Source organism: Lygodium microphyllum, chromosome 1 (genome assembly GCF_053477565.2).
Source record: "Lygodium microphyllum isolate KBCC chromosome 1, Lygodium_microphyllum_v1.1.10, whole genome shotgun sequence".
Lineage (NCBI taxonomy): Eukaryota > Viridiplantae > Streptophyta > Polypodiopsida > Schizaeales > Lygodiaceae > Lygodium > Lygodium microphyllum.
In genome coordinates, this window is record NC_141135.1 from 32,532,230 (window position 1) to 32,554,038 (window position 21,809).

Here is a 21,809-nt window from a genome sequence, read left to right on the forward strand (position 1 = left end):
GGCTTAGGTTCTCTCTCTCTCTCTCTCCTTTAATTACATCAAATTTCTTTTTAAATCAAAAGTTTCTCTCTCTCTCTTAGATTAAACTTTTTAATTTAAAAGTTTAATTAAATATTTTAAAAGTTTTTTTAATTTAAAAATTTCGAACTTTTTCACACACTTTGAAAAGGAGATAGAATAAAAGAGAGAGAGAGAGAGAGAGAGAGAGAGAGAGAGAGAGAGAGAGAGAGAGAGAGAGAAGAATAAGAAGAAAAATGATAAAAAGAAGAAGACGGAGAGAGAAGAGGAAGAAAGAGGAAAGATAATAGTATTTTCTTAATTAAACATTTTTCTTCTCCCCCTCCCCCCTCTCTCATGCGTAGGGCCTCGGTTTTCTCTCTCTCTCTCTCTCTCTATTAGATTAAACTTTTTAATGCAAACATTTTGTTTAATTAAAATAAGGAGAGAGAGAGAGAGAGAGAGAGAGAGCAAAAAAAAGAAGAGGAGAGGGAGAGGGGAAACAGAGAGAAAGAGAATTATAGAGAGAGGAAATATAAAATTAGAGAGAGAGAGAGGAAAAGAAAAAAGAAAAAGAGAGGAGAGAGGGGGAGAGTGACAGAGAGAAGAAAATGAGATAGAGAAAATAAGAAGAAGAGAAAGAATTTGAACACAGTGAGAGAGAGAGAAAATATAAATTTAAAAGAAAGAAATAGAATTATAGAGAGAGGAAATATAAAATTTAAGAGAGAGAGAGAAAAAAAAGGAAAAGAGGAGAGAGGACGAATAGAGACAGAGAGAAGAAAATGAGAGAGAAAATAGGAAGAAGAAGAGAGAGAATTTGAATACAGAGAGAATTATAGAGAGAGGAAAGATAAAATTTAAAAGAAAGAGAAAATAAAAAATTTAAAGAGAAGAAAAAAAGGAAAAAAGAGGAGAGAGAAGGAAAGGAGAGGAGAAAGAGAAAGAGAACAAAAATAAGAAGAAAGAGGAACAGAGGAAGAGAGATGGGGAAAAAGAGAAATGAGATTTTTTTAAAAATTTAAATATTTTTAGAGAGAGAGAGAGAGAGAGAAAGAGAGAGAGAGAAAGAGAGAGAGAGAGAGAGAGAAGATAAAATTTAAAAGAGAAAGAAGGAGAGAAGAAAAAGATAAACTTTAAAAGGGAGAGAGGGAGAGAAGAAAAAAAGGAAAATTAGGAGAAAGGGGAGAAGAAGAAAAGGAGAGAGAGAGAGAAAATATAAACATAAAGAGAGAATTATATATAGGGAAAATATAAAATTTACATACTTTAAGAGAGATTAAGGGGGGGAAAGAAAGTGAAAGAAGAAGAAGAAGAAGAAGAGAGAGAAAGAATATGCAGAGAGAATTATAGAGAGAGAAGATAAAATTTAAAAAGAGAGAGAATAAAAAATAAAAGAAAAAGAGAAAAGGAAAAGAGAGGAGAGAGAGAGAGGAGAAAAGCACAAAGAGAAGAAAAGGAGAGAGAGAGAGGAGAAAAGCACAAAGAGAAGAAAAGGAGAGAGAGAGAGAGAGAGAAAAGAAAAAAATTAAAAAGAGAATGAAGAGAGAGAGAGAGAGAGAAGAAGAAAAAAAAGAAAAAAGAGGAGAGGGAGAGAGAAGGAAAAGAGAGGGGGGAGGGAGGAGAATAAAAGGAGAGAGAGAGAAGAAAAGCGGAGAGAGAGAGAGAGAGAGAGAGAGAGAGAGAGAGAGAGAGAGAGAGAACAAAAAGAAAAGAAAAATAAACTAAAATAGAAGACAGAGAAAGAGAGAGAGAGAGAGAGAGAGAGAAATAGACATAGGGAATTTGGGGGAGAGAAAGAGAGAGGAAAAAGAGGAGAGAGAAATATGAGAAATAGATTGTCGAGCGAAGTTGCCATGCTTTACTTGCCGCTTCACGAAGCGACCTAACATTCCGTGCGCGCGTGTAACGCTAGTACATAAATTATAATAATACAATTAAAAAAAAGGAGCATCAGAAATGGCCTTAGGCCTATCAACTACTCATATCCTACTTGGGTATGCTGAAAAATGATGACATTAGAGGTACCTATTCTTTTGGCATTGCTCCCAGGTTCAATTCTTGGCTTCATGAAAAAATAATCAAAAGCGATTATATGAAAGGCCGATTTCTTAACGCAAACTAACTACTTTAGTTTGAACTACAAGATGCTTGGGCTGCGATATTCCAGCAATCTCTCTCAGCAAAAGCTTCATGCGCATGATCGGAAAGTAATGGTGGCTGAAATCCGATTTTGAAATTTTGATTCTCCGTATTAGGCAGCCATCGTCTCATCATCAGCAGAACTATGACTGTGGAATCTGATCTTCTGCGTTTCGGCGCGTCGACAAACGGATTACGGAACGGTCGCCTTTAAGCTTCCATCGATCAACAAGGACTGGGGCGTGGACTGTTGCTCCAGTCCTTATGACGAAGGTGATTACGTCAAGCTGAGAGAGAGAGAGAGAGAGAGAGAGAGAGAGAGAGAGAGAGAGCTAGCTTTTGTCTGTGCACCTTCCTATCTTCCATTTCATTTGTTAGAATCTTTTGCCTGTGCGCACGTATCTTCCTATTCCTATTCAATCGTTTGTTCATGCGTGCTTCTATCTAATCTTTTTTAATTGTAATAATTTTCTCTCTCTCATCCCTTATCATCGACTCACCTTTTGTCTAGCGCTTTCCTGATCTCTTCTGTTTTCCAGTAACCACATAATTGTGTGACTCTATACGTCTGACCACCTTGATCGAAGTCTCCACGAATCAGTACCGCCCTTTTCATTGCTGCCGTCTTGCGTTCAAAGCAATCCTTGTCCATTGCTGCTATCCTGCTTAACGCTCTTTGTTGCGGCTGCAATTCCAAGAAGAGGAGCCTTTCACTGCATACCACCTCCAATACCGGTCCATCTCGATGCTCTTCTCATTGGATATCATTTATGCAACCCTGATTTCTTGTAGCTGCAGTTTTTCTCTCATCTTTTAACAGACTTAAATTAACAAACTTACGTCTCTTAACAAACTTAAATGAAGTTTTGTAAGGGTGTCGTCTTAATTCATGTGTCTGGGCAGGTTTGCTGATAGGAAGCACTGTTCTGTGACTTCCACTTATGGATAATACAATGAAAAGCCATATACATACACAGCACCGGAGGGCTGGACTTTTGAAACATCAGTTGCAATTGGTGAAGCGAAGAGACTGTGCACGTTATGAGATTGTGCCGATAGAAGAGTCTCTCTCATTTGAGAAGGGCCTCTTCATTTTCATACGAGCTTGCCAGCTTCTGGCTCAGAAAATGGACGATGTTATCCTGGTGGGCTTAGCTGGCCCTTCTGGTGCTGGAAAGACCGTGTTCACTGAGAAGCTTGTTGGATTTATGCCTGGAATTGCTACCATATCTATGGATAACTACAATGATGCAAGCCGTGTCATTGATGGGAACTTTGATGGTGAGGGCATTCTATTAAGGCTAGAAGTGTAAGTTCAGCTATTTTGATGTATCACACAAAGCATTAGATAAAACACTGATTGATGAAGGTCTCTCTTTATTTATCTTTGTGAATGATTAATACTGTATTTATTGAAAGTGGTTCTAAACTGTGCTAGGAGTATGTTACTTGATAACCTCTGCATAAGATATTTCTTTACTATGCGATTAGATGATTGCTGAGGATCAGAGATACCTGAACTGATGGCTGTTGGTGTCATGAATTTTTTAGTTTACCTGAACTGATGGAAATAACTTGCATGTGATCGTCGTATTGCTTAGGTGGTGGAGTCGAGTGTTTTTCAGATGTACCTGACCTGATGGAAATGCTTGTACGTGCAGTTCTTGCCAAACAATGGCATGCACACTTGTCCAATATATGTTAGATGCCTACTCATAGTATGGTGTGAAGTACCATTTGAATTAAATTGTAAGATGTCTGATTTCTATTAATACTGCAGAGTCAAGTACCATTCAAATGAAATTGGAGGATGTCAGATGCCTATTCATATGCAGGATCATGTACCATTTGAATGAGACTCTAGATGGGAAAAAGTAGAGCTGCAGATTGATGTTAGGTGCACTTCCTCCAGAGCATTGTAACATGTCTGTTGCATGTGTTACTCATGCATGGAGGTATGCTGCTGTAATTTAGTCATTTGACAGCAGATAGGAAGGCATTTTGTGGTCTACAGCAGGTTGAATTGCCCCAGCAGGAAAAGACTCAATTTGGCTTCCACAAGCTCTGAAATGGAGGGGCAGATTGAGGATTAGCGTTTCTGGTTGCAGTAGACAGCAAATTGTTCCAGATTTGCCAGGGAAAAGTCATCCCTCACGCTCGTCTTTCCATCCTCAAGCATCGCCATCCTCTATTGGTAATAGCCTGTTGGGAAAAAATATGCACGTATTTCAAAAAATAGTCATTTCTAGCCATTGAAAGATCTATTTCTTGCCCCTTTTTTTGGCTGTCAAGAGTGTAGGGCTGGTCTGTTCTCTCTTTAAAAGTCATCCCTCATGCTCGTCTTTCCATCCTCAAGCATTGCCATCCTCTACTCCTCAAGCTCTCACCTCAAGTAAGCTCCATCCTCTACTCAAGCTCTCAAACTCTATTCTCTACCTCTCAAGCAAGCTTTCCTCTTCCTTTTCCTTTGACTCTTCCTCTTTCTCTACTAGATTAATCCTTAATTTCTTATGTATTTTGTTATGCCACACAAAAAATATGGTATTTCATTTTGCTTTTTTTTTTTTGTGCACATTCAGTATTGTACTAATTCCATAGATTGGGCAAATTGGACAAATGATACTTAACTACCTTCCCCTTGATGCTCTGGGATAGGATGTGACTCATAATTTGGAAGTAATACAACCATAGTTGAGAGAAATGTAGGTATAGGAACGGAAATGGGAACAGAAATGTCAATTTTCAGGTGCGGTGAATGAGAACGCCATGTCATCAAGGGGATATGAGGGCTACATGTCACATAATATCCTTCTTAAGAATATTTTAAGACTTGTATATTAGAAAAACTTTATTTATCAATATTGCAGATTGAAATTTGAAAGATAGAGAATGAAAACACCATTTTGAATCAACAATGGAGGTAAGGCCGGACTTACAAAAGATCAAAGATCTAAAGACTACATTCAAATTTCAAGGACAAAATGGAAAATACAAATTTCATAATAAGTAGAAGTAGAGACAAAATAAAATGCATCAAATTTCTCTGTCATCTAGAGTCTCTTGCTCTTTCTCATCCTCAGTGATATCATTTTCTTCATTCTCTTCGTCAGCATTATCCTCTCTTCATTTGCAACTTTTTTTATGGAACTTGGATTCCATTCATCTTTATGCCAATATAAAAGTCACGAGTGTACTCAAACTTTATCTTTATTAGCAAACATAGATTTGCATTAACAAAGACTAAATCATCAGCCTCCTGTGTGCCTAATGTGAAGTTGTATTGAAAGTTAAAACTTCATATAAATAGAAAAACTGAGGAAATTTGTAAATTACCTTTCATGTTGTGCTTTGGACTAGCCTAACATGTAGTCTTTCTTGCGGTACCTAGTGAGCTGGTCTTTGAATTGTGGCCATTTTCTAGAACTTTTCACCAACTTTTGAGAGTGATGTATCTTACCCATCTTCAACCCTTAATCTTGTCTCCATTACTTTGCATTTCCATGGCTGTAATTTTTCATGTAATTCTTTGAATAGTTGTCATATTCACCTTTAAATATTTGTTCTCTCCATTTCTTCTTGAAAACATATGAATATATAATTGTTGAGCATACTATGTTGTTCAAGGTGTTTACACTTCGTTGGTCTTATAAAATCTTCTTGGACGCATTAAAGAAAGATACCTAGGGGGAGGTTGTCATGGCAATCAAAGTCCCCTAGTCAAATGGCATCTCCCTTCTTCAAAAACTACCAAATATCCTCATCCAAAGCCACATATGGTGATTTCCCCTTGGGTGGGGTGTATTGGGATGCCATAGGGGGGAAATAGCATATGGTGATGTAAAAAGTGTATTGCTCAACTTGGGCTGTCACTTACATATACCTAGCTTGCTCATCTTTGCAGACCATCTAGATCATTTACTGTAGCCCCTCTTTGAATAGCAATGCCACTCCTTGTTTTGTGAGCCTTAGTTTGAGTCAAATGAGGACATTAGGAGCTTTGACATTGCCTTTGTCTGTCATTTTATGTGCTTTAGGCACTTTAGATGGAGGGTACATTAGTGCATTTCTTTTGGTCACTACAGGCTGTCCTAGGCGCTCATATTATGGGCCTAGTCACTTTTGCCTATATCTAGTTGGCTTGCCCTTTGACTCTTATCATCCATCATTGATCCTTTGTGGTCAGATAGGCCTTCTCATTCTTTCATTCCCTTGCTATTGTCTGGCGCCCACACTGACATGTAGAGCTACCTGTTGGGGCTGATTATTGCAACCTTGTATCCTTCAACCGGTGTAGTTAGATTGTTCTCTCTCTCTCATTTGCCTGGTCTTTTTGTCTCCACTTCTCCTTGTGTTCTCTTTTCTTTCTGCTGCGCATTCACACGGTATCAAAACCATGTGTAGGAGCAAGAGATCTTAGAAGAGGAGCAATTGTCCATCTTTGCAAATCAGGTGGGTAGCACTTTTCAGTGACCGTTCCACTTTGCATTTTGTCTAGGTTATCATTGCCACTGCTATGATTCATTCTTTGGGACACTCCAACTGAACTTGACAGCCCATATTCCAGGTGGATAGGCCGCATTATGTGCTGCAATTTATCTCTAGGATACTTTAGCAGTCCAATATGGCAGGTATATTCATATCATTGGCATTAGTATTCAGACAAGTGGCCACTTATCTGCATTGGGCGGCAGGTTCTTTACCGTGCATGGTAGACTCTTTGGCTGGACTCTTGCATTGTCTGTAGACCATGACCTCAGTGGGCTCCCTAATTAGTTGTATCGACTGTGTTTGGGCCTCTTTCTAGCAGTGTTCCACAACATACACAATCAATTACGGTTGGCTGCCTTGAGGCTCGGGAGCACCAACACATGGCCTACTACAGCCATTGTGTCCTTTAGAAGGGTTAGTAAATTGCTAGGCAACTCTCCACTTCCACCCATATTGGACATGCCAGCTTAAAAAGACATTGGAAATCGGCCATTGGACTCCAAGAGACAATGTGCACTAACTATTTATCACAAAAAAGGGACTACTTATTGAGAAGAAGATCTCGTGCAAAAGGAGAAAGAAGCACAACCTCATTGAACCCACTCTTAGTGCAAAGATCTCTTCCACACAATCAATTTGAAGGATAGATGTCAGCCATTGATGCATCCTAGCAAGCACAGGAATCCGACTGGTGAAGAAAAGAATAACACCGCGCTCATCGAAAGCCAAAAAAGAGTGAAGAACCTCCTAAGTATGCACATGTGTCTCCAAGATCTCTTCCTGCGCGCAAGCTGGCATAGCTTGATGGTTGTCGGGTGCTATGGAGACATAGTCGGCTTCCAATTCTTTTGGTACTTTAGGGATGGTAGGGCATTTACTAGTGATATGTCCTATCTTCTTACATTTGTTGCACTTCTTGCAAAAAGAGCATTTAGTGGAAACAGTATGAACCAATAGTTGCTCGCCGGATGTTAAACTAGATGCCTACCTTCTTTTTGATTTCTTTTCTCCTCATCCAAACAAGATTGGATGGTGCTTTTCAAGGTCGGATTATACCCTCCCATTTGCCTGTCTCAATCCTCAGGTGGTGGTAAAGAGAGAGAGAGAGAGAGAGAGAGAGAGAGAGAGAGACACTAGGGACTGGAAGATGGGCTAGTCCCCCCCCTTGTGGAGTTATATTATTGACAAGGAGTAAGCTTCTCCGTTACACATAAGCCAATTCTTACTTGTAGATCTTGGAAACAAGATCACGGTTTCTTGCACGGTATAGAACCGGCTAACACTTGTACAACTTGGAAGCTGGCACCTTTTGATCCTTCTCGAGTCTCCTTCTCTCCTACACAATATGTGTAGGGCTCTCCTCTTGGCGCTTGATTTCAGTAGAGCTTCCGCAGCACTTGCACCTTCTCTTCTCCTCTTGGAACTTGATTTCAGCAGAGCTTCCGCAGCACTTGATTTCAGCAGAGCTTCTGCAGCACTTGCACCTTCTCTTCTCCTCTTGGATGCGTGCAAAGTGATGCTTTCTTTTTCTCTCTCACACCCAAGGAGAGCCTCCTCTTTTATAGGCTTCAAAACTTGTCTTCTTGGAGAGAGATTCGAGTTGATTTTCATGTAAGATGTGGTTGTTCCAGGACCTACTTTGGAGCACTAATTTGGAGATATCTCTCTATGCATTGTTCGGATGAAAAAACATCCAACATGAAAGTTGTAGATCTTGCTGTTTTCGATAACCCACATGGCCCGTTTTTAGAGATCGTCTTTCTATCGCGAGGTATTTTAAAAATGGATTCACCATGTCTTTTTTAAAAAGAATAGCTTCTCAAACTGTACTCTTAACTTGTGGTCCATGCAACCACCTTAAGGAGAGTTCATTAAATTGCCTTGGGCCTCAACCTTAAGATTGACTTCCACACAAAAGCTTGTATCTTTTTAGACCTTAGAAAGAGAAAATTACTTCTCTCCTCACTTCTAGAGGATCATGTCTCTTGTCTTTCTTAGTGAGAGAATTACCTCTCTTGTCTTTCTTAATGAAAGAAAAGACCTTAAACCTTGACTTGTAAGGGAGAGGATGACCCCAAATGAATGCAATGCTCATTACACACAAGTAAACATTCCCAGGCGTCCCCGGATGTACATAAATACATATACACAATGCTAATGCATTTCCTCTTCTAAGAACTTAATCCATCTTCATTTATGTGTAACTCCTTGGTTCTTGTGTACACTCTTACACTTGGTAGACACTTCTTTCCCCCTTCATAACTTGTACTGCCTGTACTAGGTATCCCTGTCACAGTGCTCTGATCACCCCATTAAGTGATGCACTAGGAATATTGGTCTCTAAATGGTCTCATGGCCATGCTAGATCATCATCAACACTCAAGGAAAAGTGAGTCATTAATTTATTGACATGAATTTATTAAATAGAGAATGCGTAATAAGCAATCAATTTAGTGACATCCCTCTGGCTTCTAAATAGTTGACCTCAATTGTAGAGGGGATACATAGTCCTTAAGAAGATTTGGAAAGTCTTGTAGTTCTCTCTCAGTCATAAACTGAGCGTCCAATGGGGGATAATTCTTAAACTTAACCAGATACTTTTGTAATACCTTATTTGATCTTAGAGTATCATCGTGATGGTGTAAAATTCTTTCAGGCACAAGGAACTCTTCTTTTTCTTCCATGTCAGGTAAATCTTCCTTGATTGGTTCCATTGGAGGTTCTCCAATATAGGGACGTAGCAAACTTATATGGAAAGCATTATGAATATTCCAATGACTTGGTAGATCCAAACAAAAAGTCACATCGTTTATCTTATCTCTGATCTTGAAAGGGCTATAATAGCGATTAGAAAGTTTAACCACTTTACCCTTTTGATCTTTCTGCTTTTTTAAGGGAGCCTTCTCAAACTTAAGAAGAACATGTTGTTCCAAATTGAGATCTAACTCACGACGATGCTTATCAGCTTCGCGTTTCTGCTTCTCTTGTGTTCTTTGGATAGTTGCTTTTACTTGAGTGAAAGCTGTATCAATGTCTCTAACAAACTCATCTGCAAAGATCTTATTCTTCGTAAGGATGGGTGGTAAATGAGGCTTACCATAGATGATCTCAAAGGGTGCCTTACCAGTACTAGAGTGCACCGTATTCTTATATGCAAACTCTACTAAAGGCAAATACTTTTCCCATTCTCTTTGATTATCAAAGACATAGGATTTCAAAAGGCCCAGAACAGTAGAATTAGCACTTTCACTCTGCCCATCCATTTGAGGATGATAAGAGGATGAAAACTTTAACTTTATTCCAAGGTTCTCGAAGAGAGCTTGCCAAAAGAGGCTGGTCAAGCAGGGATCTCGATCACTTATAATGGACTTAGGCATGCCATGATATTTGAAAATATGAGCAATGAATAGCTTAGCCATATGATCAGCTTTGATTGTCTTTCGCACAGGTATAAAGTGAGCTTGCTTATTGAATCTATCAATGATAGTCCAGATTGCATCGTTGCCTACTTGTGTGCGAGGAAGCTCCATGATAAAGTCCTTGGCTATACTTTCCCAAGGCTCATTGGGAATAGATAATGGCTTCAGTAGACTAGGTGGTTTATGCTTGTCATACTTTACTTTTTGGTATATCTTGCACTTGCGGACATATCTTTCAATGTCAGCTCTAAGAGTGGGCTAAAAGAAATATCTTTCCAATGCTTGAGGAGTGGGTAGAATACCCCTATGTCCAGCATATGGAGATGGATGTGCTTCATCCATTACCTTGTGTCGCAGTGGTAATGCTATATAAATTACTTGATGATGATATAAATAACCATCTCGAATTGAGTAAAGTGTAATTGATTGACCTGAGTTAAGCTGATCCCATATGGTTGAGCAGTCGGAATCAGTTGCATACATTTTGGGTAAATCCATGAACTCATTATGGTAAACAGTTGTGATTGCATTCACTCGAGGTTGTTGTGATAGAGCATCTGCTACCTCATTCTTAGTTCCAAATGTATGAAGGATTTGAAAATGAAACATAGATAAGAAATTTGCCCAGTGCATCTATTTCTCTGAGAGCTTCTTCTGAGTGAGGAAGTATCTTAGACTTTGGTGATCTGTTTTAATAACAAAATCTGCACCAAGTAAGTAGTGTTTCCATTCTTGAAGAGCATGTACCACTGCCATAAGCTCTTTCTCATATATTGGAGTATATAGCTGATGATCTTTGAGGCGTCGGCTTTCAAATGCTACTGTATGATGCTCTTGGTTAAGCACAGCTCCAATGCAATCCCCAGAAGCATTGCAGTGAACTTCAAAAGGTTTTTGAAGATCCGGAACTATGAGAATTGGTTCTTGAGTCACAAGAAACTTAATTTTTTCAAAGGCTTGTAGTTGCCTTGATTCCTAGTGAAAAGGCATTCGCTTCTTAGTAAGGTCATGTAGAGGAGATGCAACATACGTAAAATCTCGTATGAACCTCCTGTAGTATGAACATAGGCCCAAGAAACTTTTAACTTCATGTACAGAAGTAGGTGTAGGCCATTCAATAATGGCTCGAATCTTCTCAAGATCCATTCTCACCAAATTGTGAGAAACAATATGGCCCAAGTAATGAATTTCTGAAAGGAAGAATTCACTTTTCTTAGCATTGACTTGTAGTCTATGCTTGCGAAGCTCTTGAAAAACAGTAGATAGATGTTTTCTATGCTTTTCTTAAGGCGGTAAAAATATTAGAATGTCATCAAAGAAGACACCTGTGAACTTTGAGTGAGGTCTGAAAATTCTCTCCATCATTCAATTGAATGTGGTGGGTGCATTAGTTAAACCAAATGGCATGACTAGAAACTCGTATAGTCCAAATGTTGTACGAAAAGCTGTCTTATTAAAATCTTCAGGTGCTATCCGTATCTGGTGATAGCCGCTCTTGAGATCAATGCGACTAAAGATACTAGTTCCTTGCAACTTATCCAAGATATCATCTATCCTTGGGATAAGAGAACGATTCTTGATTGTGATCTTGTTCAAAGTTTTGTAGTCTATGCACATAGGGAAAGAACCATCTTTCTTTTGAACAAGTAAGACTGGAGAGCAGTATGGAGAAGAGAACTAACCCTTTTTCCAACAGTTCGTTTACTTGTTTTAGGATCTTCTCTTGCTGACTTGCACTTACTCGGTAAGTTGGTTGGTTAGGTGGTGAACTGCCTGGGATAAGATCAATTGTGTGATCTTCTGAGCACTTAGGAGGTAACTCTCCTGGGAGTGAATCACTAAAACAATCTTCATATTGTTTAATAAAATCATATCTGGCTTGATCAATCAAAGAGAGGGGTTCTTTTAAAGTCTGAAACTTAGAAGCATTAGTTGGTATTATGTGTTCATTAGAGGCATCAAGTGCCCTTGAATCATTAGCTTCTTTTGACTCTCTCACAAAAATCATGTACGCAGAAATAGCTTTCTTGATTTCTTTAGAAATGCTAACATGACTAACCATTGGCACAGACCAATCTCCAGCATCAACAATGCATACTATGTTCCGACCCTTGAATTGAAATGCAAGGGTCTTCTTAACAAAATCGGGAAGAGGTCTAATCTTGTAATGCCAAGGCATGCCTAAGATAACATCACAGTTACCGATGGGTGCAAGTAGGAAAGATTCTTCGTCGCGGTAATCTCCAATTCTAAGATTCAACTTTCCTTGGATAGGAGTAGAATTGGTTGTAAGTCCTTCAAATGCCGAACTTGATCCAATTGGTGTTCCTAATCGATCCGGTGGAATTTGTAGCCTTTCAACAGCATCTGTTGACACAAAATTATTTGTGGAACCTGGATCAAAGAGTATCAAAACTCCTTGATTGTTGAGGGTCTCCTAACCCTTTAAGTGTTGTCTTTTCTTCTCATTTGAATGAGTGTTAGCTTGCACATCCGGAATAGAATTTGAGGATGGCGGAGGAGGATCTTTAACCACATTTGCTTCCTTCCTTTTGTGAGGACAATCAGGCTTCATATGCCCTAACTCACCACAAAGAAAGCACCTTCCTTCCTCTTTGTACTTTTGTATCTCAAAGGGTGAGAGATTGTGACCTTAATGTCACATTAAATGATATTAAAGTGATATTTAATGTGACATTAAGGTCACAGAGATACTTGTGCTTCTTCTTGTTACTCTCTAGCTTTGAATATTGGTTATGGGTAAAGGTAGGTCTTCTTTGATTAGTCCTGTTTCTTGGTTGATTATAGAGTTGCTCTTGTCCAGCTCTATAAGAACTCATCTTCAACTTTCGAGATGTACCAGATGTATGCAAACTTTCAGCTATGATGGCAGACTCCATCATGCGAGATAAGGTTTCATGTGAATACACCTTCATGGTTTTATGTAAATGAGGGAGTAGGCTAGCTTCAAACTTCCTTTTCTTCTCTTCATCGCTGATATCCATGAAAGGAGTAACCTTGAGAAGAGTAGACCAAAACTTGTCCACATAACTATTGACCTTCTCATGCTCTTTCTGGCCTAGCCAATCCCACTCCTTCTTGACATCATTCTCAAAATCAGGAGGCAAGAATTGAGCATAAGACTTCTTCTTAAACTTTTCCCAAGTTGTGGGTTTTCTTCTCTCCAAAATGAGAGTCAACCACCAATTGCTAGCGGTGTCTTTTAAGTGCATGCCTACATGCCTTAGCTTGGACTTTTCTGAGCAATTACCATCAGAAAAAGCAACTTCAAATTTCCTGACAAAGGCTAATGCCTTAGCAGGATCTCTCTTACCGGAGTAAGAGTCAAACTTTATGTTCTTATCCCCAGACTTGAAAGTCGTAGTCTTCTTAAGCTTGCTTCTCTTATGTCCTCTTTGTCCGTAGACGGATTGTACGAGACTTAGAACCAAGAGAGTAGGAACTAGAAGTTGATGAGGAGGAGAAGGAACTTGAGTAATCAGGGGAGTAGTTGGTTGCTGAGGGAGATGACTCCATCCTTATCCACCTCACTCGAGGTGAGGTCTTTTTACTCTTCTTGACCCGAGAGTCCTACTTCCTTCTAGGAAGCTTCTCAACAATTGGATGCTTTGCATCTTCATCATCAATTGGTGCAATGGTGTTTCTTCCATTATCACCATCTTTTGGAGGATTCGGTCCTTCATAAGTAGCTTCTTCCCTTGCCCTTAAGCTGTCAATCAATTGACGTACTTTGGGAATTTCCAACAAGCTCCGATGGTCTGTCAATTCAGCCTGTAATTTCTCACTTGTAGGCACTTCATCAGTTGCCATCTTTACCTTCTTCTTGCAAGGATCGCCTTTACTTTGAGAAAAGCAAAGAGACCTGCTCTGATATCACTATTATAAGATCTGAGATACACACTCGACTTTCTTATATATTTAAAATATATATGGCGAATATTATGCTGGTACAACAGAGGGAGAATAGATGAGAGAAACGAAAGATGTCGAGAGAGAGAGAGAGAGAGGTAGAGAAATTGGCAACACACTAGGGATTGGAAGATGGGCCAGTCCCCCCCCTTGTGGAGTTATATTATTGACAAGAAGCAAGCTCCTCCGTTACACATAAGCTAGTTCTTACTTGTAGATCTTGGAAACGAGATCACGGTTTCTTGCACGGTATACAACCGGCTAACACTTGCACAACTTGGAAGTTGGCACCTTTTGATCCTTCTCGAGCACTTGCACCTTCTCTTCTCCTCTTGGAACTTGATTTCAGCAGAGCTTGCGCAGCAGTTGCACCTTCTCTTCTCCTCTTGGATGCATGCAAAGTGATATTTCCTTTTTCTCTCTCACATCCAAGGAGAGCCTCAAGAGCTTCACTTCTTCACTTGGAGAGAGACTCGAGTTGATCTTCATGCAAGATGTGGTTGTTCCAGGATCTACTTTGGAGCACTAATTTCGAGATATCTCTCTATGTGTTGTTTGGATGAAAAAATGTCCAACACGAAAGTTGTAGATCTTGCTGTTTTGGATGACCCATGCGACCCGTTTTTAGAGATCGTCTTTCTATCGCGTGATATTTTAAAAATGGATTCGCCATGTCTTTTTTAAAAAGAACAGCTTCTCAAACTGTACTCTTAACTTGTGGTCCATGCAACCACCTTAAGGAGAGTTCATTAAATTGCCTTGGGCCTCAACCTTAAGATTGACTTCCACACAAAAGCTTGTGTCTTTTTAGACCTTAGAAAGAGAAAATCACTTCTCTCCTCACTTCCAGAGGATCACGTCTCGTCTTTCTTAGTGAGACAACCACCTCTCTTATCTTTCTTAATGAAAGAAAAAACCTTAAATCTTAACTTGTAAGGGAGAGGATGACCCCAAATGAATGCAATGCTCATTACACACAAGTAAGCGTTCCCAGGCGTCCCTGGATGCACACATAAATACATATACACAATGCTAATACATTTCCTCTTCTAAGAACTTAATCTATCTTCATTTATGTGTAACTCCTTGGCTCTTGTATACACACTTACACTTAGCAGACACTTCTTTCCCCCTTCATAACTTGTACTGCCTGTATCAGATATCCCTGTCAGAGTGCTCTGATCACCTCATTAAGTGATGCACTAGGAATATTGGTCTCTAAATGGTCTCATGGCCATGCTAGATCATCATCAACACTCAAAGAAAAGCGAGTCATTAATTTGTTAATATGAATTTATTAAATAGAGAATGTGTAATAAGCAATCAATTTAGTGACAGCACTCATTCCATTTATTAGCAATCAAAGTATGCATCAAAGAGGTATGCATCTCTAAGGTAGGAGATGGTAGGTCCAAAATCAAAGAATGCCTCAAAGAGGTGTAGTGACCAGGAGGCACGAAGATTGAGATAGTTGGTGTTCATTAGGCGCGGAGAGACAGAGAGAGTGAGAGAGAGGAGAGTAGAGAGTGTGCATGATTTGTGGGTACAATGACGAGTCTACCTCTTTAGGTTTATATATATATATATATATATATATATATATATATATATATATATATATATATATATATATATATATATATATATATATATAAGTACAAGTGCTAAGGGTGTGTTCACATCCGAGCATATGAAAAGGCACGAGAGCCTTTATTCCCAACAACCTCCCACCTAAAGGCAATGCGCTTTAAAAGGAGAAAAGAATCAGCTAAGTCTAGGTATGTACAAAGCTGAAATACATATATATATCCAATTCCCAACATCTGTCAGCAACGAGTAAATCGCTCTGCTGGAAGACCCTTCGTGAGAAGGTTTGTAGGATTATCATTTGTATGCACTTTGATAAGCTCAATGCTCTTGCTGTCAAGTACATCTCTAATGAAGTGGTACTTCACTTGTATGTGCTTCGTCTTTGTATGAAAGACAGGATTCCTTGCTAACATAATAGCACTCTGACTATCACAATGGAGAATAGGTAACTTTGTGATGCCAAGCTCTCCCACCAGACGTGAAAGCCATAAAGCCTCCTTGCATGCCTTAGTGGCAGCCACATACTCTGCCTCTGCAGTAGACAATGCAACACACTTTTGTAGCCTGGAGATCCAAGAGACCGCTCCTCTTGTGAAAGTAAACACATACCCAGAAGTGAACTTTCTGCAATCCGCATGACCAGTATAGTCTGCATCCGTAAATTCAATAACATATGCCTTTTGCTTTCCAAAGCAGATGCACAATTCCTTTGTGCCTTTGAGGTATCTCATAATACCTTTCATTGCTTCCCAATGCTTTTTACCAGGGTTTGCCATGCATCTGCTAACCACTCCCACTGCAAAGGCAATGTCAGAACGTGTAGCAACCATAGCATACATCAAACTGCCAACAGGTGAAGCATATGGTATCTTGGCCATTTCAGCTATCTCATCATCAGATGTAGGGTTGTCTTCGGCACTGAGTTTCACATATGGAGGCAATGGAATCCCGATTGTTTCCCCCCCTCCATATTGAAACACTGCAAAACCTTGGAGATATACTCCTGCTGAGATAGATAGAGCAATCCTTTTGACCTATCTCTAAGTATTCGCATCTCAAGAATGTGTTTTGCATCACCAAGATCCTTCATGTCAAAGCTGCCATGAAGACTTTGCTTCAGTGAGTCCAAGACATGAGTATCCCTGCCGACAATCAGTATGTCATTAACATACAGAACCAAGATAATCAGGCTGCCATCTGTTGCCTTCTTAGTGTACAAGTAGTGATCTACTTGACTTCTATAGAAACCTTGAGATTGCATAAATGTATCAAATTTATGATACCATTCTCTTGGTGCTTGTTTCAGCCCATACAATATGAGTTTACATACCATTTTTTCTTTCCCTTTTTCAACAAACCCTTCAGGCTGCTGTATATATATGTCTTAATGCAGATCACCATATAAGAATGTAGTCTTTACATCCATCTGTATGAGCTCCATATCTTCAGCTGCAACCAAGCCCAAAATGGTTCTCAATGTAGTCATCTTGACTACAAGAGAGAAAATCTTATCAAAGTCAATTCCATGCTCCTGCTTGTACCCCTTTGCAACCAATCTTGCTTTGTACTTTGGTGAGGAACCAGAAGTGACCTTCATCTTGTAAACCCATTTGCATTGAAGTGTTTTCTGCCCTTTAGGCAACTGTACCAAGTCCCAAGTGCCATTTTTCTCAAGAGATTCCATCTATGACAACATGACTTTATACCATTTCTTGTTGTCCTGTCTGCCCATTGCTTCCTTGAAGCAAGACGATTCACGACAGTCTGTCAACATGACATAATCAGCCACATTATTAGTACCGGGAATGAATCTATTAGGTTGTCTAGTAGCCTTAGACGATCTCCTAACCCAATGATCATTGTTTGCTGGCTGTTGAGCATTTTCAGCTTGCTGTCCTGGCATTTCAGCGTGCAAATCAACATTAGCAGCTTGCTGTCCTGGCTGTTCCTACACATGTAGTGGCTCATTATCACGGGCAATAGCTGGCTGATAATTTCCAACTTTTGCATTTACAAGTTCATTTACAGTATGTATTTGCTGTTGTACAGCGGACACATTTTGCTGTTCAAAAGGTATTTCTTCCCAGAATAAATCTTATGGACCTCCTCAGTCTTTTCGGGCTGTTTATGCATGCGATCTTCCCGGAAGATAACATCATCATTGCGTACTACTTTTCTTTTCTTGGGATTTCATAATCTATACCCCATTTCACCCTCGTCACCATATCCTAGGAAAATGCATTTATAGGACTTTGGCTCAAGTTTGCTGCATTTTTCTTTACGAATGTACACAAAAGCCTCTCAGCCAAACACTTTCAGGTGAGCATATGAAGGTGGCTTGCCCGACTACGCTTCTTGGGGAACACCCCCCTCCCCCCCCTTAAAGACCTGTTTGGTGACCGATTAATCAAATATATGGCTATCATAACAGCCTCTGTCCAAAAACCATGGGGTAATGTAGCATGAGACATCATCGTACGAACCTTATCTTGTATGGTCCGATTCATACGCTCTGCAACTCCATTTTGGGGTGGATTATGAGGGGCAGTGAGCTCCCTCTTTATTCCTTTGCTGTCACAAAATGCCTGAAAGGCCTTGGACACATATTCTCCACCATTATCAAAGTGAAGACTTTTGAGTGTCTTATCAGTTTGATTTTCAACCAATGCCAAGAATTTTTTAAACTTGTCAACCACTTCATCCTTGCTACGAATAGGATAAACCTATACCTTCCGTGTAGCATCATCAAGAAAGGTGACAAAATATTTGTTTTTCCCTAAAGATAATCATGGCATCTGACATACATCTGAATGTACTAACTCTAGAGGAGAAGATTTCAATGAAAGAGACTTTTTGCGAGACATCTGCGTATGTTTACGATAAATACAATGATCACAATGCTCAAAATCAGCATAACAAAGACAAGGCAAGTAACCCAAACAAGAAAGCACTTTCATTCCTGTTTGACTCATGTGTCCCAACCGGCCATGCCACAAAGAAACACTTGGCTATTGCTCGGTCATGGAAATAACATGATCACTCACACTAAATACATGGAGAGGATACAAAGTATCACTTTTACAATCTCTGGCAATCACTCTAGATCCCTTACAGATCTTTTATTTTCCATCACTAAAGGTGGTATGAAAACCATCATCATCTAGTTGCCCTGTGCTAATCAAGCTCCTATTGAGCTGAGGTACATGCCGTACATGCTGAAGTGTGAAGATAGAGCCATGCTGAAATTGCAACTGCACATTGCCAATACCTGCAATGTCACATGCATAGTTGTCTCCAAGATGGACAACATCATGTCGATCCCCTATATAGGCAGAGAACCACTCTCGATGAGAGGTGACATAAAAGGAAACACCTGAATTGAGAATCTAGGTATGCATGTCCTCATCTGTATCTGAAAGTAAAGCATGTGCACCAAAGTGTGAAGAGACCAAAAGTACGTCATTCCCACTGTCCTCACTGTCATGAGTGACTACATTCACCTCTTCAATTTTGACACTGCTTTTCTTGGGTTAACCCTATTTCTTCTCTTCTTTGCTATCATTTGTCTTCTTGCTCTTCCTTTCTCTTTCTTCCATTTGTAGCAATCATGTTTAAAGTGACCCTTCTTGCCACAATGATGGCATTCAATATCTTTGCCATGTGATTTACTACGTCCCTTGCTATCAGATTTACCTTTCTGCTGTGATCTGCCCCTAGTATGCATAGCACTAGAGGACTCACTAGATGCATTGTTTTGCCGATTCATTTCTTCCATGAGTAGAGCACTCTCTACATTAGCATGCAAAAGAATCGCATTGGAATTGCTCATAGCAGTCTTGAATGTATCCCAACTCTCTAGAAGAGTGCAAAGTGAGAATGTAGCCTTAAATTCTTCATCAATCAAGAACTTCAAGGCAACCAACTGGCTGAAAATAGAATTAAACTCACTCAAGTGAGTAGACATTGCTGTATCCTCTTTCATTCGCAAATCCATAAGCTTTTTCAGCCAATGCACTTTGCTTGTAGCACTCTTCTGTGCATACAGTTCTTCCAGTCGAGTCCATATAGTATATGCAAAATCCAAACCTTCAATGTGAAACAGCAAGGCATCAGAAATCGATAGCTCGATGGTTGAGCGTGCAAGCTCATTTAACTCATCCCAATCTTCCTGTTCCATGTTTGCGGGCTTTGCCCCTTTGGTTTTAATCGGCTTTACCTGCTTCTTTTGCAATAGGTTATTGTAGCACTGTTTTTGCGAAACTTCAAAGTTATGTGCTCCTTGAAGCTTCTTTATGTGCATGAGATTACTGTTGTCACTGCTGCCAGTCATGATTTTTAACCCAGATGTGACAAAAAAATCAGCAAATGTAGGCCTAAACTGTGAGCAAATGCAGGCCTAAACTGTCACACAGGTGACCCAGGTACAAACAAGTACCAACCAATAATAAATGACCACGTAGAAGCAGAGATTTCAGATTTGTAATTAAATTTTCAGAAGCACCAAACCATGTGCTACAGCATTCCACAACTGATTACAACTGTTCCAAGGGCATATACATCACATTACATGAGAAATCCAAAATTTTAGCTGCAATTTCTATTGTACATGTACCCACGGGCATAAAATTTGACACGCACGGTCAAAAGCCCCGAAAATTGTACTCAAAGCATTAACCATACATTTGAACTATCTCTGACATGCATAAAATAGGCCAATTTTGCCAAAATAGAGCAATTTCAGCAAAACCCCCAAATTTCTTGGGTCCAAATGTGCACCAATGTCAGCCAATCTGACTCAGCTGAACAGAATTTCACCAATATAGTAAAAGCCCCAAATTTTATGGGTCCAATGTTGAGAAATTTCACTTAGATGAGCAAAATTTCCATAATTTTGGTGAAATCCCCAATTGAAATGTGCACAATGTCTGCGATTTTTGATGCAGATGCCTCAATTTTGCATGAACAGCACTCGGTCTTGAGAAGCCCCAAATTTTTGGGCTTAGATTGCACGAAAATTTGAAGGTGTGCCTCCACGTGTGAATCCTTGGTAGGGGAATTTAAAAAAAAAAAGATTTTGAAGAGAAAAAAAAATGTTGAACAACGGGTCCGTTGACCTGCCATGTAGGTCACCGCTTGGTCACTTGCTGTCCCGTCGCGTGTTGACAGTCCGTGGCCGCCGCCTGGTCGTTCGTCAGTGCCCATTGTCTCGTCAGCTGGTCCGTCGCACTTGCTGCTGCTCGTGCCACGTCTGTCATCAGCGTTGTAGTCGTCCCATCTGCTGGTCACCTGTCGTTCGTCAGCCCTGCTGCAACCAACTGCCTCCTGCCTGCTTGCCAGGTTAGAAAACGACCTCACGACTTGCTCGCTTGTGACGACTCTTGCTCGCTTGTTGACTATCGACTATTGCTCGTCGAGTCCACTTGAGACTCCTACAACACTTGAGCTGTCTGTTGCCCGCTCTGATACCAGTTTGTAGTGACTGGGAGGCACGAAGATCGCGACAGTCGGTGTTCGTTACGCGCGGAGAGACAGAGAGAGTGAGAGAGAGCAGAGTAGAGAGTGTGCACGATTTGTGGGTACAATGACGAGTGTACCTCTTTAGGTTTTTAGATAGATATATATATGTAAGTACAAGTGCTAAGGGTGTGTTCACACCCGAGCACATTAAAAGGCATGAGGGCCTTTATTCCCAACAAGAGGGTCTATTGTAGCATCTCCCATTGCGAGAGACCATGGAAAAGGAGCTTAAGAGAATTGAATAGAACCTAGACTTTGGTGGATTGTTTGATCCACAAGAAGGTCATTTGGACTAAATGGATTTTTTGCACTAAAATGAAAGTTGATGGAACCTTGGATAAGTACAAGGCTTACCTTGAGCTACAAGGGTTTAGACATAAGCAAGGAATTGACTTCTTTGGTTAATTCATGCTAGGCTAGACCTTGTATCCTCAGTTTCATTGCTTAGTTAGTGTTGCAATGCACAAAAATGTCTCATTGGATTGCTTGTTTGCACATGTTGAGATATGTTAAGTGATTGATTCCTATGGTTTACATTATGGTAAAGCTTTGATTTTGCAGGGGTATAGTGATTCTAGTTGTGTAGGAGATCCTGACACTTGGCATTCCCGTAGTGGTTACAACTTCTTCTTAGGCTTAACTCCCATTGTATGTGATGGTCACCACAAATAGGAGATGATGGATTTCTCCATTGCTAAGGTTGAGTATTGGGCTCCTTTGCCGAGG

The 21,809-nt window shown here is 40.0% G+C and overlaps 1 protein-coding gene across 3 annotated transcripts in view; it reads left to right on the forward strand.

The window, feature by feature from the left end:
• The first annotated feature begins 2,128 nt into the window (after window positions 1-2,128).
• Window positions 2,129-21,809, forward strand: part of LOC148040975 (inorganic pyrophosphatase TTM1-like) — a 138,167-nt gene continuing 118,486 nt past the window's right edge. The window contains exons 1-3 of one of the 3 annotated variants that reach the window (XM_087675284.1): window positions 2,129-2,412; window positions 2,679-2,874; window positions 3,043-3,420. In XM_087675284.1, the coding sequence (XP_087531410.1) occupies window positions 3,081-3,420 (340 nt within the window). In that variant the 5' untranslated portion in view covers window positions 2,129-2,412; window positions 2,679-2,874; window positions 3,043-3,080. The remainder of the gene's footprint in view (window positions 2,413-2,678; window positions 2,875-3,042; window positions 3,421-21,809) is intronic. The other 2 variants (XM_087675280.1, XM_087675283.1) reach the window with 2 other exon arrangements.